Source organism: Thermobia domestica, chromosome 12 (assembly GCF_964235325.1).
Source record: "Thermobia domestica chromosome 12, izTheDome1.hap1.1, whole genome shotgun sequence".
In the NCBI taxonomy this organism is placed as follows: domain Eukaryota; kingdom Metazoa; phylum Arthropoda; class Insecta; order Zygentoma; family Lepismatidae; genus Thermobia; species Thermobia domestica.
The window spans coordinates 11,172,545-11,193,876 of record NC_137465.1 but is presented as its reverse complement, the minus strand read 5'-3'; the positions used below and the strand labels follow the sequence as shown (position 1 = coordinate 11,193,876).

The 21,332-nt window shown below is 36.2% G+C and overlaps 1 protein-coding gene across 1 annotated transcript; it reads right to left on the bottom strand.

Annotated features, from left to right (window-relative positions):
- Nucleotides 1-4,739: 4,739 nt before the first annotated feature.
- Nucleotides 4,740-18,762, bottom strand: LOC145666336 (uncharacterized). The gene is made up of 3 exons (XM_081733453.1): nt 14,308-18,762; nt 8,534-8,757; nt 4,740-5,695 (listed from the first exon to the last, which is right to left on the bottom strand). The coding sequence occupies exons 1-2, from the start codon at nt 14,513-14,515 to the stop codon at nt 8,627-8,629; spliced, it is 339 nt and encodes a 112-aa protein (XP_081589579.1). The 5' UTR covers nt 14,516-18,762; the 3' UTR covers nt 4,740-5,695; nt 8,534-8,626.
- Nucleotides 18,763-21,332: the final 2,570 nt, after the last annotated feature.

Sequence of the window (21,332 nt, the reverse complement as noted above, 5' to 3'; positions counted from 1 at the left end):
ACGAGACAAAACTCACAACTTTTAATCAGAGTAACGTTCTGGAAACAGAAATATTTTTTTTTTTAAAAAAAGTACTACTATTTGGAGGAAACAAAGGGGCATTTTCCCGCATAAAATCCTATGGTTCGGCTCTTGGATTTAGCCTAAAAGGAGTTGAGCGATTAGAACGAAAATTGCAGGATTCATAGCTCGTCAGACAACAATAAAACAGAAAAAAAATATAAAATTTTCGTTCGCGATTACAAAGGGATGATGGGGGTAAACCCTTAAAAATTGTCCAAATGAGACAAAAATCAGAAATTTTAATGCGATCAACATCCTAAGAACAGAAATATTTTAAAAAGTTTTTCTACTGCTATTTGGAGGGAGCTGAGTTACATTTTTCTCCTCCGTAAAATCTTATGTAACCAAATTTGATTTGAATTGGGCCAGATCGTTGTTTGATCGCCAACAATTATCGTTTGACCTCCATGCGTATTAACGAAACAAAATTTATTACACACGGGTCTAAAAGGTTAACGTGTTGACCCCCCCATATAAGCAAATTTGATTGGAATTAACTGGAGCAGTACTGGAGCCTGTATAACGAGCCGAGTGCGCAGAAACTTTTGTTCCATCATAAGTCAAAAGTCAATGCCCTTGCCCCGTGATCAATGACCTATGGGTATTGTATATACTCAATGCGTACTTAATTTGAATTTTGATAGGAAAATTAGCTATCAAAAAATTTGCATATCAAAATTGAAATTATATATTATTTATAACCTAATATTATTAATATTACGTTAGATAAGAATGTTGATCATGTAAATTAGAATATTAAGGCCAACATTATTCACATTATAAGCGCCAAAAATATTAGTTTCATTGGGAAGATATTGGAAGGATTCACAAACGCAACGGATTTTTTTTTTTTTTGCAAGTTTCAAAATCATCTTTCAGCTCCTATCCAAACTAGTAGCCTCAAGCAAAATACTCCTGGACAGCAGAGAGGAAAGTACAACTGTTTCCATCTAAACATAGCACTCAGAACCAGAAAAGGTATTATTTTAGAGCTACCTATGATAAAACTATGCTACTACTCCCACTCCTAGGTGGTTAACTAGGAGTTAAATACACTTGTATACAGCACCAAGAAAACGAAAACATTTCTTTTGTATTTTAATAACATTCAAGTGTTATTTTCTGGGAACAATAACGTGTCACATCTATTGCTGTTGACGTTTTTTCTCACCTTCTTCCTCTTGCTGCGCTTCCTCTCTGGACAGGCCTAGACTGCCCATACGCGTAGTAATACGAAATTTGAAAATGTGAATTGGCTAAGTTGTTTATTAAAGTTAATCAAAGTACAAAGGTTCTTGGATGCATCGAAATATCAATTATGTTTCCTCAGAACGGTATATCCCATGTCCGAACGTCTTATATACCGTAATTGTACTATTTAAAAGTACTATTTACAAACAGTTCTTGAGCCCACTCGGGCGATGTTCGTCTGCAAAATGAATAACATCCCTCTTTCGTCTATGCACCAATATCTTTAAAAAGTACAGTACCCCTCCACATGACAATGTAAATAAATTTTAATACTATAATTCTCGTGCTAAATATATTTTGTAAATGTTATAATGTTTAAACAGTAACTATAATACATGTCTAAGCAGGGATGAGTGTAATTAAGTTAAAATTTCTATTGTGTTTACATGCCTTGTGATTGTTTTCTGCTAGGCAACCTGCCTGTTTTTTCGCACAGGTGTCAGCACCTGTCAAGCTTGTCATTTGTGGAGTGGAAAAATCAAAAGTTTTTAATTATGTTTTTTTCTTTTAATGTCGTGTGTGTTTCATATAACACTGTGAATGTGTAAAAATATATAAGTTTGTTCATAATAAATGTAAAAATGACAAGGTACTATTAAAATTAAAAAAAAGTAACGCAAATAAGTTATTAACAGCCAAAGTCATGACCTCATTTTAAAAAGCCAAAATTATTGTCAGGGCAAAACCGTTGGCCCATAAAAAAAAAAAAAAAAACTGCACACAAAAAGGAAATCTACCTTTTTGGAGCTCCTGGCAGCTAAATAAGTACGGTTAACAAAAAAAAAAAAAAAAAAATCAGAGAACGCTTCGGTCTAAAATCCGGAACTCAACAGTAAAACCCATAGTGCTCGTAGTGACGTTTATATTACTCATATAAAGTAAGTTTAATGGTTCAAAAAACGGAAGTGGGTTAGTCGTTTTTTTTAAACAAAACTAGTGGACATTATACTAGTTTCATTTAGTTTATCGTAAGATAGTTAGGGGTGTTCGTAATACACCAAACTTATACTATCAAACTACGGTATCCAATAAAACATTGTTACAAGAACCATTCCGGGATCTATGTAATAAATGATACTGTTCAGTGGAACAAAAAAACAAAGAGGTAAACAGTACTTTTAACTTACTCACGAACAATGTTAAAACTCTTAAGGAACTAACCACAACAAGTTTTTTTTTTTAACTTTTAAAACCGTCCAACACAGGGAATGTTCACCCATAAGTGTTGTAAATTCTATTGTCTAAATTTTGTGAAACTTGTGTACCACACACTGCATATGGTAATAAGGGGTAATCAGTCTATATCATACCCAGTGTAAGCATATTACAGAACTTTCCTACAGCTTAGCAGTTGTTTTTCTAAGCGTTACCCCCATTAGCAAGGCGCCGGCGGATAGCTGGCGGACCTCAAGCGACATCAAGCCACGAAATGGCGGACCGCTGGCGGCTACCGTTGGCGGATCGTCAACGAAATTACACTTATACCGCCAGCGAATCGCTGGCGGTTTTAGGGCTGACCTCGCCATAGTTCCGCTTTGAGTTCGCGCTTATCCCGCCAATGCTTTCTCTCTCTCCATATATATATATATACACAGTGGCGTATTTAGGGGGACTTCCGGGCTTAAGCCCCCCCGAAATCTTACTTACTATAGTAAAGTATATGGAATATGCAGAATTCTCACATTTTCAGGCAAAGCCCCCCCCCCGAAAGTTAGCAAAGCCCCTCGCGAAACAAAATCGTAAATACGCCACTGTATATATATATATATATATATATATATATATATATATATAGGGACAGTGCAAAAAAAAAGGAGGCTCCGGATCTGGTGAAGGTTCCCTTTTACCCTTTCCTTTATATATATATATATATATATATATATAGAGCGAGAGAGAGAGAGAGAGAGAGAGAGAGGGGTTCGCTAAGCTGCATGGTTAGCGCGTCATTCCGGATTCGACTCAATTTCAGCTGGAGTTCGAGAGTTCCAGATTTGTAAGATCGGACTAGCATAGTGAGGCAATTGGGGAGTTACCTTAAGTAGGATATACAAAAAGAAATCCAATTAGGCAAGACAGAAATAACGGCGCCTGGAAGCAAAGCTGATACGCAGATAGGAATCACAAAGTTCAACATGCGTCATCTGGTTACGTGGCTCTACAGCAAGGAACAGCTATGGTCACCAGATAGTGCACTTCAACTGGGTGATTTGTGATCAGCACATCAGCTCCTAGGCCATTATTACTGACTTACTTAAGTGAATGTACACATACACAGTTTCGAAATGTAGGCGCGGTGGCTCAGTGGTAGAGCGTTCACCTCCGCCGCTTGGGGTCCCGGGTTCAAACCCTCCTCCCACCGTGTGGACTTTGTGGTGGACAAACACCGTACTCGTGGGTTTCTAGGGGTTCTCCCGTTTCCTCCCACTTTATTTTTTCCGCCATTTCATTCATCTCTCATCATCACCGTCTCCTTTAGCCTAAATGACATAAGAGTGGGACGTAAAACTCAAAGATTTAATTTTATTTCAGTTTTGAAATGTAAAGAATTTCCAAAAACACTTACCTTACAGTGATAGGTTGTAGTCTCCTTAAGATATAATCGATGTACTGAATTCTTCAGAATACATGGTTTTCCCCTACACTACGTAGTTACCTCTTTCCTGTGGCCCAAATTAGAAGAACAGAGAGGGTTAAAATTTATTGAATTTCTTCCGAGTTTATCCACCCGTAACGAAAGTAAATATAATTCGAAACCAAGGTTCATGCAGATGATAATGATGCACGAACCACGAAGGTAAGGTAATTAGGGACGGGCTAGCTTTCTTTGAAAAACACCTTACATTTTGATTACATGGCAACGTTAAAATTTAAATGGGTTAACCAGAAAAAGTTTTCAGCAACTCCTTTTACAAATCGTGGCACAAATATTAGAATCAAACTTTCTAAAAATATATTAAACGAGACATAAAACCCATTTTGTGTAGGGAGTACAAAAACATTTATAACAAAGTAGTTTACTCACTATGTTCGAATCACAGTACTCACACAAAAGCACGGAACCCGTGGAACACTAATAAGCAAGGGTAAGTCGTATCCTAATAATATATGTGGTTAAATGTCCGGAGTGATTCACCAAAATCTTTATCCAAGAAAAGAATACATTTAAAAAAAGAAAATCAAATATGCATATTCCATTCTCGTAAGTAGAAAATAAACATTACAAAAATGGCAATCTCAATCCTTTGAAACTGCGCGTTGGTGTACAGGATTTGTCAGTTATTAATTCTGTGACCTACAATCATATCTTTGGTGATTTAAGTAACATCAATTTTTTTTTTTTAATTTTACTTTTGAGAGTTTGTTTAAATTTTCTCCTCGCCCGATTGCTCTATATACATCCAGAGATTATCCTACTAGTCACGACCCACATTTTGAGAAACACTGTTTTCTACAATCACTGCAATGGGAGTCCTTAGGGAACTAGCATACAGTTTTAGGGTGTTATGAAAATATAAAATAGTTTTTCTTCTACTATATATTTATTAAATGGCATTATTTTATATAACAGCTTTTATTTCGTATTACAAATTTTACTGTTATTCTTAGAAAAGGAAAATTACATACATAGTTTACAATACAAAATAATTAAGACGTCTGCAAGAGATGAACATTAGCTTCGCAAATATTCCGAAGAAATGACTTGCACAGCTTATGTTCACCTAACGCAAAAACACTACTATCATCAAGGTTGACCTCACACCAAATGAAACTTTTCGTTTCGCAACACTTTCAAATAAGGTCCGATTTTATTTTGATCTTATAGTAGACAGAGACACCTGCGTATGTTGCAGCATTATTTCTTTGAAAATGAACTACCAGCACTAAGATCTTGACAGAATTCTAGATCACTATAATCCGAACTCAGATGTGAAATGTCAATGGTTGCATTATTAAAAGTTTCAGTACCAGTTGATGTAGAAGGGGCTTCTACATTAATACCTGAGTTTGTATTACTAACACACTTGCTTATCACTACCTGATGGTTAATTCCTGCTTCCTTTTCTACTGAAGACATATGTGAGTTTACTGATTTCCTTATATGATAATATTCTTTGTTTTTTATTGTACTTAATTTGCACTTAGGCATTTTAATTTAGAACAAAATCTTCTTTTACTTACTGCCAAATATTTTTCTATTAACAAAAAGATTGTTTAAACGTATTCACTATTGGTATTCAGAAATATTCCGGCACTTCACTAATAGGTGATTTTTTTCTTCTCGCTCTGCCACCGCGTCTGTCGACAGCATTTTTAAACCATCGTGCCGTTATTTTGTCTATGTCAAAATCTGAAAGGCTCTTCAGTGTTTTGTGAAATACTTCTGAAAAATAAAAAATAAATAAGTAGAAGGAGTGAAAGAAAATGGTGTTTGGTAACTAAACAACATGAACTAATTAGCATGCAAATTTTTTAAACAGTCAACATTTTAAATTAATGAATATATGTAGAATTTATACTATGAAAGACTGTAAACTACACTTAGTTGTTTGTATTTTGTCCAGCTTCTGTGACATTTTTTTAGATACAGTAAAAGTTCCCTTAACGAACACTTCTCTATACCGGACACGTCCATTATATGGACAAATGTATTTCGTTCCGGGAAAGATATAGTTTATTCTTATGGCAGAGAGCCTTCCCTTTTACGGAAACACTCAGATGCAGACAGGACAGTCTTGCTGTACCCACACCATTACAGTAACCTCTTCATAACTGACAAGAATTTTTTCAGCCTGTACGTATTTAGGAAGAAAATACTTTATTTAATTTTATAATCTTCTATTCCGTTTCAATAGATCCAACAGTTAGAAGCAAATTTTGATCAGAAGCTAGTGCAAATGACTACACGACAGACAACTATTGAAGTATTCTTTTCCTAAGAAATTCACAAACCGCCATGGGTGGTTGGTTCTCTCTTAGTAAACTCTTATTCGGTTACTTCTACTTTTACTTTCGTCATTAATCACATTAAGAGACTTCTATAGAAGTGACTTGCACTTGAAAGAAAAATGACCCTATAAGCATTATGTTTTGTAGTACACGCCCATATAAACAAATCCCCCAGCGATTCTAACACTGAGTACAGTATTTCGATATTAGCCTCTGTTAGAATTACACAGTGGGGCTTATAAGATTGTAATATTGGTACGTCCGTCCGTTATTCCGCTCGGTAACTCTTAAATAATGCGAATTTTTAAATTCTGCTTTATGTAATCACCAGTAGAGTAATTATCTAGGAGGAATTCGTTAATGAATATCTCTTATTTGCAGACAAATAATCATATCCATCGCGATCCGTTATTCAGAGGTTTCATTATATATTAAAGAATTAACTGTAAATAATATCTCGAATTAGCACTTTTGTCTGACAGTTAACTTAATGACAAGTTTCCTAGTTTTCATCTGAGTCCTTCTTCCCATAGCTTTAATTCTTCACATCCAGTGAATCCCATGCTAATAAAAGAAATCAGTTTTGAAAAAAGAAATCACTGCGTAGCAGTGGTTTTGAGGGCCCTGATAATCAGGGTTACCAAATTCCACGAAGTAAAGAAAGAGGATATTAACAAATTCGAGAAGTTTCAAAATGAAAACTTGAAAACAATTTATGAAACTTAATTTTGTGTTTGATGCTAACGGAGTGTGTATTATGATACAAGAAATCGCTGGATGAAGAAACTGGGAGTCAATTCTAGCACACGGTGTTCGCCAAACAATTACGAAACTCACTTGGTGCGAGCGAGATCGAACATGGGGCCTCAAGCAGAAAAATCATACTTTGAACAGAAGCGCTACGTCTTACATAGCTATTGCTGAAGAGGGACATCGCACTCTAAAAGCAGTGTATAAACAAACGGCGCTCCATGATATTAAAAATATTACAAAGTGAAAAATTGGAACTGGACCGAGAATCAAACCCGGGTCTCCAGTGTACCATCCGTTGCGTAAACACTGCGCCAGCGAGTCCTCTTTTCGGAACAATCACAACTTTTCACTCTTAATGTTTGGTGTTGTTTTCGCAGTAATTCAATGTCCGTTTTGAACACCTAAAACGGATTGCACATTTCTATTAACAGTCGGATATGAATAAGCGGGGGGGGGGGGGAAGGGGTCAGAGACTGATCCCACGCAATATTTTTGTCAATATCTCTGTTAATTTTTCCATTAAAATTTTGAGCATTTGAGACATTTATTTTGAAAATATATTTCACCCGACGGCAAATATACCAGTTTGGCATGCTCAAATTAATGTTTTCAAAAACAAATTCAACTCATAAAATCTACTGCTCACATCTTTTTAAAAATGAATGACGAGATACGAATCGACTACATGGAGATATTTTATCGTAGGTTATACGTACTGTAGTTTTCAGTGTATTGGTAGAAGTGTTTATATGCGCGTATGTACAGAAACAATAGCTCACGTACATGTATCGTAATTTCATGTAAATATTTGAAGAGCTAGGAAACACATTTATTTTCGTTTCTTTACTCAGATGTATAGAAATATAATGGGGTCAGTAACTGAACCTTCCCCCTTCATTAGTATATATTAAAGTAATAATAACATTGATATGCGACTGTTAAAGATGGAAGGAGACATCGGTTGTGAAATTTTGTAGACTAGTAGTACAGCTAGCAAAAACATGGTAAATATGTCAAAAATTACAAAAATAGGTTCTTCTTCCATATTTAATACGAAAAAATATAATAATAATACGTTCTAGAAGCGTGAGGAAAATAACTACCTTTAATAACAAGTAGCAGATTAGATTTCCCAAAAGGAAACTTTCCATTAGCCCCAGAAAGATTTGTAGATACGGCTACATCATTCGTCATTAAGGCAAATAACATTCTTGCAATTGCATGCTTAACAATCGGGATACAAAGAAGAATTTTATACAATTCGTCGCAAAATATTTTACACTAAAGGCATTTGTATTCTAGTTTTGCAGTGCGATAAATATTCCCAGAATTCAAGCATCATGCTTGAAGTAGCAGTAGCAATCTCAGGTTAGTGTATATTTTACTATGATATTTGAAACAAGTGATCCTACATTACATTACATAATTATTAAAAAACAGTGTAAACAACAAGTATATCATATATGCCCTTAAAATGCAGTCGAGAATAAAATGTGAAATAAAGTGATTGAGAACATACCTATGGATGATGGTTGAAACAGACCAACTGGAGAATCCTGAATGCCGTTATTTTTGCCAAATAACGGATGGCTCGCTAAGTCTTCATCTGAACTTATGTTCTCCTCACTGTCAGTCTCGTGAAAATAACGACGAGTTTTCCTACGTTTTCTGTGTCGGCGGTAGTTGCTAAATCTGAGGTTTCGACTGCAAGTACCTCTTTCTCTCTTGCTTTTCTGTAATTGTCTGAAATTGAAAAAAAAAAAAAAAAAAAAAAACAGAGGAAATAAGTTCGTTATTATTTATCTCCAATTAACAGTAAAGTTTTTTTTTATATTCCACTAATATGAAATACCACGAATTCATTACTTGAACATCTATGTAACGGAAGGTTATACAGAATTTGGACAGAATAACGTGAACAGTAGTCGGAAACAACTTAACATTTCAAGCGTTATTCCACAGCATGTATTGCGATTGGCGAGCATGTTTGTTTGTTATTCGTGTAGACCTCGTTAACCTGTTCTCACTACCAATTATGAACGGTATGATTCTGTGACACTGTGGGAGATTATGATTTTCTCCAAGGAGCATTGTACTCTTGCCTAGAACGATGACTATTCCTTTGAGATCATTTTATAGAGCAACGTCCTTCCTATGGTTCAACCCGATCTGTCTGCCTGTCACATGGTTACTATTTTCACAACATGGTTTACATAGCATCACGATTAACTTTCGCGCCTCCCTAGGGTTCCACAATCGCCAGATTTCAACGTCATCGAGGCATTAAGGTCTGTTTTAGAAAACTTTATTCCGTCTAGTTTTCGTCCACCCTCATCTCTGAAAGAAATGGAGCATACTATTCCAGAGTGCTATTACATATTATTAACCACGAATCAGGATTTGTGTGAATCAATTCTTTGTTTAAACCAGGCTATTTTGGCCGCAAAGAGGTGTTTCTCATATATGGTATTTATACTTTTCAGTCTTTCGAGTTGTTTACATTATTCTGTTTCACTATTTACAAAGATGACACAAAGCGGAGATGAAAAACCAATTAAGGTGACAACGAGAACAATGTAAATACACAAATTTAAGGGGAAACTTCCCTCTCCCAAGTTTTGTTCGGTAGGAATTTCGAGTCACTTGATTATGATTCGTGATTTCTAACTGTGACGAACGGAAATGATTAGTACGTTGTTGGCTGTGTCCACATGAAGTAAGTAATGCTGCTAATCTGGTGTTTATATTTTTGGCATTTGTTCCGAATCGCCCAGCCAGTTGCACACACACTTTACTGACAAACAGTTAGGTTACAAGATATAGCTGAGCGAGTAAAGGGCGTGAGAGACCCCGCAGGGCTTTTTTTTTTTTTTACCTTTATTACAATCCGCACAATCACAGACGTGACGCTGCCATGGTAAAACCTTTCTATACATTTTTTTTCGTTTATTGCATTTTCCCACGGTCACGATAGAGCCATTATTGTTTCCGAATCGGTACTGCATCCCACTGAATCGTTTCAAACGATTACGTCGAATTAAAGTTAACAGTTTCGAATGCACTGAATGATGAATACGAACCATTAATTTCTTTATATGAATCTATGTTCCGGATTTGTCATTTACAGCAGTTTTGGAATTGTTAGTTTTGTTTTCGACTGATCGTGTGGAACGGTACACTGAGTAGCAGTACCGGATCCGAAGGCATGGAAGGAGTTGGGTGAGATTCTTTCTTTCTCATGTTAGAAAAATAGAATTAATAATAATAATGTAAATGAAATAGATAATGCCCTGCGGATCTCACAATACGCTTCAATGATATGCTCTATGAGTTGAAAGGGTGGTTATTGATATATCCCTTTTTATTAGTGAGGTATTGAGAAACGTGGACCTACAGTTTAAAGTGAAATCTGAACGACCATAGCGCGTACTACTACTACTCCCACTGGGGCGCGGTAATTTTGGCACCGGAAATTTTGGCACCAGTAGTTTTGACACGGTAATTTTGGCACCGGTAATTTTGGCACCAAGAAACGAAGCAAACGGAAGTTTTGGCACCATTTAGAATTGAAGTACAGAAAATGTGAGAAAATACTCCGAAAGTAATAGATATTTAAATTCATATGTTACTAGCAGCGTTCACCCCGCTTCGCTGCGGTCACCCCGGAACGCAATAAACTTTGTTACTTAGATAATTTTTACTTTTTCGCTTTCAAGTGATATGATAAAAACCATAGAAGATTGCAGTAAATCTTAACATTATATCGCCTGTCATTTATGTTAACCCGCCCCGCTTCGCTGCGGTCATCCCGGTGCTGGCATATTGTAAAAGTGTCTGTAAAAATAAGCAAATCAATTAAAAAATTTTAAACAGAAGATTCAAGCTATTTTCCGCTGTATATCGCCTGTCATTTATGTTAACCCGCCGAGTGACACGGTCATGCGGGTTGCATATAAATACGTTTATTTTTACCTATGATGAACTAATAACAAAGGATTTGTACGTTATGGACACTTGAATGGTCAATTATCTCAAGACACTGGTAATTAAAAATTAAAGTGATATGATAAAAACCATCTAGGGTCCAAATCCTAATAACCCCCCAAAAATGAAAGAAATTGGTTCAGCCGTATTAGCGTGATGAGCGGACAAAGGATTTTGTACGTTCTCTTTTATATATATAGATTAACTAGGACTGTTCCAGCGCGACGAATCAAACCAGTGACAAATGTACAGTCAGCGACAAAATTTCTTTCTCTTCTGTAAAATTTATTTGCCTATAACTTTGGAATTGATGGACTGATTTGAGAAATTTTCTGTAATTTATAGAAAACTGTATCTTCTTTGAGTTGCTGAAGACTGCACTATGTTCACTGCACTGGGTTTGTATTTTACTTTCAACCTTCACTGCATCTTCGTCACCGTATATGTTCGTGAATCAAAACTGTATTGCACTTATTTAAATCACTGTTCAAAATTCCTGGGCACTGTAGACTAACTCTTTTACAACATCTCCACCGAATACTTTCTTTCGAAATCTTATGTTTTGTATACATATACCCCTCTAAACACAATTTCTCGCCTCCTCGCGTTGACCTTATCACATCCATGCTTTCAGTTAATGACACTACTGAAAATAATGAAGTAAAAATCAAATACTGAATTTATACTTTTACTTTTCGACAACATCCGTTGACCGGCCAATCGGATTTCAGCGCCGCCGTGTGACAAGCCAATCACGTTCAGGGATTTGTTTCAATTTCAATCTTAAACTTTTAATGAGGCTTTGGGATATGCGTGAGAGGGGAGTCGGAAGTTTCGATGGAAAGAATCTCGATGTAATCTCCTCTGCAAAATAAATTGGTACATTAACATCTATTATATCCAGAGTATTTTCTAATTTTCTTTCTCTGTACTTCAATTTCCTTGGTTCCAATTAGCTTTTACTGTTTGCACTTGAAAGTAAAATACAAACCCATTAGAGGGGAATTTTAACTTGCTTTGAATATATAATGAAACTGCCAATAGTATCTTTACCGGTGTCTGTACTGCCAGTAACAAAAGCTCTTTTCCTATGTTAAAATTTCTTCCGCGAATATCTCTCGAATGGACGAACAGATTTGAGTGCAATATTCAGCAACTTAAAGCAGATATAGTTTTCGGTAAATTTCAGAAAAGTACTCAAATCAGTCCATCAATTCTAAACTTATAAGCAAAATAAATTTTACAGAAGAGAAAGAAATTTTGTCGCTGACTGTACATTCGTCACTGGTTTGATTCGTCGCGCTGGAGCAGTTCTAGTTAATAACATGTAAATTTAAATATCTATTACATTCAGAGTATTTTCTCACATTTTCTGTATTTCTATTATAAATGGTGCCAAAATTTCCGTTTGCTTCGCTTCTTGGTGCCAAAATTACCGGTGCCAAAATTACCGTGTCAAAACTACTGGTGCCAAAATTTCCGGTGCCAAAATTTCCGCCTTTCACTCCCACTAGGGTCCTCCGCTCCAAAGACGCGTGCTTCCAGGTTTTCTTTTGGCTCCCCATTCGAAATAATTGATGAAAAATTATAGTTCCTTCACTACTTTTCTTTTTATTGTTTCCTAAATGATTTGCGTTGGACGACATGAAAATATGTTATTTGACATAGATAAAATTCAAGGAGGCCCATGAGAAGTAATTTTTGAAAATTACTTTTTTTTTTTTTTTTTTTTTTTTTACGATTTGCGTACAAATACGGTTCTGAACGTATGGCATAAAAACTACAATGCGAAACACACATATCAACTTCTGCTAGGTGGCCATTAAAAAGCACGAATGCTAACTAACTGAAACTGTTTCAAAGCGAAGCTGGAGGGCCCACGCTATAGCTCAGCTCGGGAGTGCATCCGAAGGCCGCAGGCACGTCAACGATGGCAGGTATACGCATAAGCGAGCATAGTAAAAAGAAGTGGGTTTTGGCAATGATAGAAATCTCAATGGCACTTGTCATGGTTTCATACTAGTAACGCGGGAAGGCTCTAGAACACAAGTCCCCCAATATAGGTTAGTAGCTAGAATAGTTCCTTTCAGAACCGAAGCTTAATATTGCCGAGCGAGGCACGTCGTTTTCTCTCTTTATTACAGTTGAATGAGAAGGGGGACGTGTTCTAGAACCTTACCTAGCAACGCTCCACTTGTAAACATAACATGAAGATTAACTGTATACTGTGCAAAAATCCGTTTTCCGTGCAAAACAGCATCCAATAGAGCCATCTTTCATATGCACTCATTTATTTCATACGTCGTAAACCACTTGTAATGATTTTACACTAGTAACGGTAATTCAACATCTGTACAGCTAAAATACTGGTATATTGCTCTATATTTAATTCTATCGCCTGCAGAAATGAGATATCTTATAATGCAAAGTATGTACATTTTACCTGTAAACCTTCAAAAATGTGGTGCGCCATAAGTAAACCAGTACCAACACATGTACTAGCCATTATGAATTGGAAGACTTGACACAGAAATTATGTAAGTCATACGTGAATTTAACACTCCACTCGATTTAACATTGGCTTGGGGGCGCGATGGCTCAGTGGTAGAGCGTTCACCTCCGGTGCTTGGGGTCTGGTTCGATCCCAGCTCGCGCCGTGTGGACTTTGTGGTGGACAAACACCGTGCTCGTGGCTTTCCTCGGGGTTCTCCTGTTTCCTCCCACTTTCTTCACTCCACCATTTCACTCATTTCATTATCACCGTCTGTCTCCTTTAGCCTAACCGGCATAACCGTGGGACGTTAAACTTCAAGATTTCATTTCATTTTTTTAACATTGGCTTTTGGATTCCAAAAATTCTAATTTTGTTTTTACTCGAAGGTACTAGACCTGTTAACATGTCATGAATACAATGTGGCTACCCCAAAATGAAATAGTATTGAGTCGGATATGTCCTTGTACACTCAATACAGTAGCAACAACATAGGTAAACACAATTCGATTTGTCCGGAGTAGTGCATTGGAACACTGAATAGTGTTCATTCTACACTAGAATTATTCCTTATGTACAAGGACATATATGTTACCTTAATAATGCAATACATACCGATTCATCCAAAAATTTGATAAAACAAGACGTCTGCCATATACATGGAACATTACGAGACAACTAGAAGTGAAATTACCGCCGGTATCGTTACTGCCTCTTTATATTAAACAGTCTGTGCTTCCGTTTTGTATTGTAAATTTCATCGGAATAAGGACAATAACTATGAATCTATCATAATATATAAAATAAAATATACTTACCGCAGGTGTAAAGCTTCTTTATCTTGTACTGTTTCCAGGATTGCTCAGGATTGAAATGGAAAATCGCATATCGATGAAATGTATTCGAATTTTTACCAGTTGTTGGCCATGCACATTTGTACTCTGTGCCTTGTTCTACAATCCAACAATCTGGTACTGTAGCTAAACTATCATCATCAAAGCAAACAACTGAAAATAGAACGCACATGATGTAATACTTTACATACACGAATGTAATACTCTACATACAAACACAATGTCTTGGAAAATCCCACACGCGGACTGTTATAGACAATTGACAAACGCAAAGCGAATACATCGAACCGAAGCTTTCGGAACAAGGCGGCAAACCAGACGGCGGTCCGTTGTCCATATATCGCCTCTTAGTCAGAAAAGACCAATCGCTGGGTATCCGCCTTCGGTCCGAATACGAAATCTAGCCACCAAACGCACTAGCGACAGCAGCCCGAATACCGAAACTGATCCGCATTTGCTTACACATTCGAGCGGCCGTGCCGCCGTTGTAGATGGAGGACCGAAAGCGCGTGGCGGCATTTGCTAATGGGGACATTACTGAAAAGGATGTGTAGCAGCTAATCTTCGAGAAACCTTCCTAATCGGGAGAAAAAAGTGCATATACGTAACGGAAAAGTGCATGTCATGAGAAGACATCATAAGAAGACACTGCCTAAAAGAGGACACCATAACCCAACTGGACAATTCATCGCTATAATAACTTAAGTGTGGCCACAGACATTTTCATTTCGAGTAACAACATATCAATTTTTTTCTTTCCTTCTTGCATAAAAAAGTGTACAGTAATGCGAGTTATTTGTAAATATTTTTTTTTTATTAAACGAATCACACCTAATCTGAGATTCTTTTATTCCTGGAGTCAATCTGACGTCATGGTATGTTAGTACAAAGAGAAGTAAGTACAAATGTGTATACAGTGTACTATGAATGTCTTCTATTTCAGACAAATGTCGGTCGATGGTTTCAGGGCAGATGACTGAAAATACTACTACCTGGTAAAATGAGTAATCTGTTGGTTGCCTTTGACTCCGTTCCTCATCTTAAAAAAAAAAAAAAAAACATGCTATTATATTCGTAGCCTATGTCACACCGTTAAAGTCACTCAAGGTAAGCCACATGAACTATGAGCCTATGTAAATCTTTAAATCGGGTAAACTTGTTTTTTTGTTTAAGAGCTTTAACTTAGATTTACATAGGGACTACTTTCATTACTATCAATTTGAAAAAAAATTCTTTAAAAAGTCGTTTTTTATTTTTAAGCCTCTACCGCAATTATTAATTATCATAGTTCATGGGACCCACAAAAACAAATGGTGTTTCAAGTTCTAAAAAAAAACCGTCAAAAGCAAAAAAAAAAAAAAAAAAAGAACTCATGGTCTATATCAAAATAGTAGTGGTTCAAGGTAAATTCTTGTATTTTGAAAATTTCACATTCTCAAAATACAAGTAAGCATCTCCAAAAAGGCGTTTCATCTCTCTCCTCTCCTGTGGCACCAATGGATTTAAGCTTTCTGCCACACAGTTTTCGTCTAGTGGTATAGGTTGGACAGAGAGTGTCAGAGAGAGAGCGCAAAAAAGCATATAGAAAGCAAAAATGTGCATATTTGTTATTTATAATTTTTTTCACAAATCTTTTTTTGTTCTCTTAACATTAAAAAAAGTTTCACAATCGTCCATACCACATGGTTTCTGCTGATATCGACACTAAACTCTGTTTTCACTAGTGTATAACAACCATGACATCTATCTTGTAACTTGATAGCCCAGAAGTAAAAACATAAAAAATCTTATTATTGGATATTATTTACATTTATCTACGTAATTCATAAACAAAGAAAGAAGAAAAATAATTTCAACACGACCAAAATTAATAAAATTCGGTAAACGTTCTCTATGATGCATTGTAAATTTTGGTGTCTATCTTGTTGCCTCTTATGGGTATAAATATGGCCAAATAAATCAAATTTCCAAGGTTATTTACCTATTTTATATTCTTTGATCCCGCTTTAGCCTAACAGCACAATTACATAGCAGGCATATGATTATCATGTTCCCTCACGTACATGGGAATGTGCCCAGTATCTGCCTTATGTACCTGTAAGAGAGAAATCAGATGGATGACAAGTGATAGTCACAGCCTATGTCCGCCCTTAGGCACGTGCCTGAGATGTACTTGGGGAACTTACCTAGTATGTTCTAGGTATGTTCTGACTCGTACCGTAAGCGAAAATTACTCACCCAAAATATGTTAAATCACCTTTATGCGTAATTTGTTTACATTAAGGCGAGTCTAAAAAAAAACACTTTAAAAAAGTAAAAAAAAAGTACCATGGGGTGGACGCGAACCACCAACTCTTTGATTACTAGGTGCGTGCTCTTCCGAATTGGCCACGAAGGCGATGAACAAAACGTCGCTTGTAGAGGGATAAATCCTTGGAGTCTTTTTAATTTGGATAATCAGAGTGCTTTTGTAATCCTGTATATAAGACGATAACCGTTTGGGATCAGATAAAATCCGGTCGCCATGTAATTTTGTAACAAAATGACGCGCGTCTGTTTACTTTATTTCATGGTTCTTCCATATTCATTTTCAAATGATCGGCGATAGCTGGCATCGAAGAAACACAATTCTTTATCCCTAACTACGTAAATAATTAACTGTTCACATACGTATGAAAAATTCTTATTAATTTTATCCATCAGTTTTGTCATTTCCAGGGCAGTAACTTGTGGGGGGTAGGGGGATACTGCCCCAGGGAAGCTTCCCGCCGTTCGAGGAGGGGGACCCATTTTAAGACAAAACTTTCTTATTCCATATACGATAGGAACACGAAATCATAAATGAAGCATCAGACAGGTTCACTAAATTACATAAACAAAACAGCACACAAAAGGTAAATAAAACAAAAATGAATCGTGGCCCATTTCGATATATATTAGGGGCTCTAGAAATAATATTTATTCGTATGGCTTTGATATTATCAATAGTGTTCCCTTAATTAATTTGTTGTGTAACTAATGGCCCCGCAGACCTTGCCGTGCGGAAGGGCCCACAGGCTTCAGGGGTTCCATAAAGAGTAAGAGCAAGATGGAAAGAGGGAGCCCAAGAATTAGGAAAAACTTTTCTAGGGGGACCAAATACGAGTATTAATGCTTGCTCCCCCAGAAAAAATTAAGTTACGCCACTGGTCATTTCTTGTTCTAAATTCATCTCCCAAATTTGATTTACTTGTTGCTTCTTTTTTCTAAGCGATTGTGTACTAAGAGAGAAAGTGGTGCACAAAGCGCGAGAAACTGTTGCATGTGACTGCGCTTGAGCAAATGCAAACAGCTGTCATTCGTGCGTCGCTTCAGATATCAATTATGTGTCATAAGTATCTGAAAAAGTATGCACCTAAAGGAAGCACCTCGAACATGAAAGACATATGTCCCAAGTGACGACATAAAAACAAACGACTATCACAGTGCGAAACTGAGCCAGGCATATAAGGGCTACATTTGTGGTACATAGTCGCAAATATCAATTAGGTTTATCAAACACCTAAAACTTTAGGTAGTTAAAGTACATACTTAGCACATGAATACCATATGTACCAAGTCTCGGGTACGTAAAAAATAGCTGGGACGCCTAAATAGCACATGCCTAGCACACCTTGTGCTGTTAGGGTATTATCTTATATTATTAAATGAATGAGTACAGGGTTTATTACTTTTCATAGGCCACAGGTATATTTGTGCATTAAATTTTGGGTATTGTCAAATCAATAATTGGTAATTGTTCTTAGAATAAGAATATGTATCATTGTACAAAATTGGGTGGTTCAGCTTATCCCATTCGATGGGTAAATTATTATCAAATATTACTATGGTCACGTGGTCAGTGATTGACCTATTTTATCTCCTTTGATGGGATTTTATCTCATACTGTTATATAGGGGTCCATGACATATTACATTGATGCGTTCCTCTTAAACTTTGAGAATATTACTTAGGGTCAATCTGCTTAAATTTCAAAAATGAAATTTTTGAGTTTTACGTCCCACGGTTATGCCGGTTAGGCTAAAGGGGACTGTGATGATGAGAGATGAATGAAATGGTGGAATAAAGAAAGTGAGAGGAAACGGGAGAACCCCGAGAAAACCCACGCACACGGTGTTTGTCCACCACAAATTTCACTTGGCGGGGGCAGGGATCGAACCTGGGACCGCAAGCACCAGAAGTGAATGCTCTACCACTGAGCCACCGCGGCCCGCTCTTATGAACTTTTGTTTGAAAATTTTTCTTTCGAACATTTTTAGTTTCGAAATTTTGCTGGAAAATTTTTAGTTTCAAAATTTTTGATTTAAATTTTTAAGTTTGATAATTTTGTTTCCAAATGTTTAGTTTGAAATTATTTTCAAATTTTGTTGGAATAGTTTGAAAATTTAATTTGAAAATTGTTTTAATTTTTTTTCGTTTTAAAATTTTGTTTGAACATTTTTTGTTTCAAAATTAATGCTTGAAATTAATTATTTGTGTTTGAAAAAATTATCGTTTTAAAATTTTGTTTGAAAATTTTTAATTTGAAATTTTTTGGTTGAAAAGTTTTAAAGTTTGATTAAACGATGATAAAACGATCTAATCCAATTCCGATCATAGTTGGTTCTAAGGGGGTTAACAAGTTATCCTGCTGACCGCCCTACATGATTACATATATCAATACGCGTGGAGGTCAAACGATAATTGTTGGTGATCAAACGATGATGAAACGATCGGACTCAATTCCGATTAAATTTAGTTACATGGAGGCGCAAACAGGTTAGCCTGTTAGCCCTCCCTACATAATTACTTGCATAAAGTTAATACGCGTGGCGATAAAACAATATTTGTTGGCGATTAAACGATTTGACCCAATTACAATCAAATTTGGTTAAATGGGAGGCTAAGAGACAAATCTGTTAGCCTCCTACATAATTATTTGTATTACGTCAATACGAGTGGCCATCAAACAATAATTTTTAGCGATCAAACGATCTGACTTAATTCGGATCAAATTTGTTTACATGAGGGGCTAACAGGTCACCGGTGAATGTGATACCGCGTGTTCAATTATTAAGACAATAACTAATAAGATACTTCTAATTCTTGCAATAATGTATTATTTAAACTTTTTATGAACTAGGTCTCCTTAAATTCTAGTCTTTCATGAAGAATTATAATACTTTCTGAACAATATATCTTCTGTCGTTTCCTTATCTGCCGTAAGTACATAACCATAGACACAAATGTTCGATTAATTCAGGGTTGCCTAACTGCTTATATTTTAGTCAGGCTCAATTATATATTTCAATGTTTAAAATGTGATTATTCTTAATCAGTTTTGAGTGCTAGTAATGTTATTTTTTTTATTGGTAATGCTAATTTGGAGTAGGAGATACGTTGAGTTTAATAATACATTAATAATGGTGATCTTAGGTTTCCTATTGTGTTTCGTTCAATTTCTTTTGTCTAAGGCTAGTTTTAGACGAAAGCATTTCTCGTAGCAGATGTGCTGCCAAAAATCTCTTATAATATTCTATGGCATCAAAAGTATATTGTGCTTTTACACGGTAGCATTTTGTCGTGACGTAGCAAACAAATCACTGCAGAAGAGCGCAATTATGACACCAAAACTAAAAGCAGATATTTCAGCCACTATTTCTTTTAAAGCTTTTTTTCGAATATGCTTATTATGATACAAATGACTTTTAACGGTGCAGTCATACTATAGAGATCCATAGATTTTAAAATTTACAGAAGAAATTTATAATATTTTAATAGAGTAGTGTATAAGTAATGGAAATATTGTGTGCACTTACATCTGAGATGCGTATTTACGTGGAAATATAGAAATTAAAGTCGAACCTGAAATGCACGTAATCTTCAATAAGCTGCCATAAAATTTTGGAAAGTCTGTAATTTCCCCATTTTGTATCGAGAACAGAACCCAACCAACCCCTTCGGAGCTTCTAACCCGTTCCCACTACTGCTACTACTACTACTCCTACTCTAAGTACTACTACTGCCCGTTCCTACTCCTCCTCCTCCTACTACTACTCTTACTATTACTATACCTACTCCTACTAAGTACTCCTACTTCTACTCTTACTACTACTTACTCCTCCTACTCCTACTACTTACTTCCACTACTACTACTACTACTACTACTACTTGCTCCTCCTACTACTACTTACTCCTTCTCCTACTACTACTACTTATACTATGGATCCGTACAGTAAAACTACACGTTGCCAGCTGTCTTGAAGAAGACCTGTTAAAGTGAACCTGCACCGGAGAATGTAAGAGCACACCTCAGTGAAACGAGAAAGTATTTTTTTAAAAATGAATTTCTGTGTGGATCCGCATAGTGAAACTGCACGCTTTTAACTTTGTACAAACAAAGATGTTCCTCATATTTTTTTAATCCCCTCCCACACAACTCACATACGAGATCTCAAATTTTTATGTGTAACCATATGGCTTTTCACATGCTTTTCGAATATATCCTTTTCGACATTCCGGGAAAACATGAGATATCTCTGTATGTGTGAACATATGCAATTGTATGAGAGATTTTCGAATGAAACCTTTGGCACACTGTGATATTTAAAAGGTTTCTCTAGTCTATGTGTTAGGATGTGCTCTTGCAAATTTGCTCTAAGATTAAATTTCTTCCACACTCTCGACAAGAATGAGTCACCATATGTATTTTTAAAATTAGACTTTTGATAAAATCATTTTTCATTCTCGTTACACATGTAGGCTCTATCACCTGTATGTGTCGTGATGTGTGCTTTCAAGCCTGATATGCTTTTATAACTTCTTCCACACAACTGACATACATATGATTTTACATCATTATCTGTTGTCCAGTGTGACTATTTGCGAATTTTTTTCCATGTTCACGACTCATCTGAGATCTCCCATGGAGATGCGTTGTTACATGTACACTCATGCAGGGCCGGCGCTAG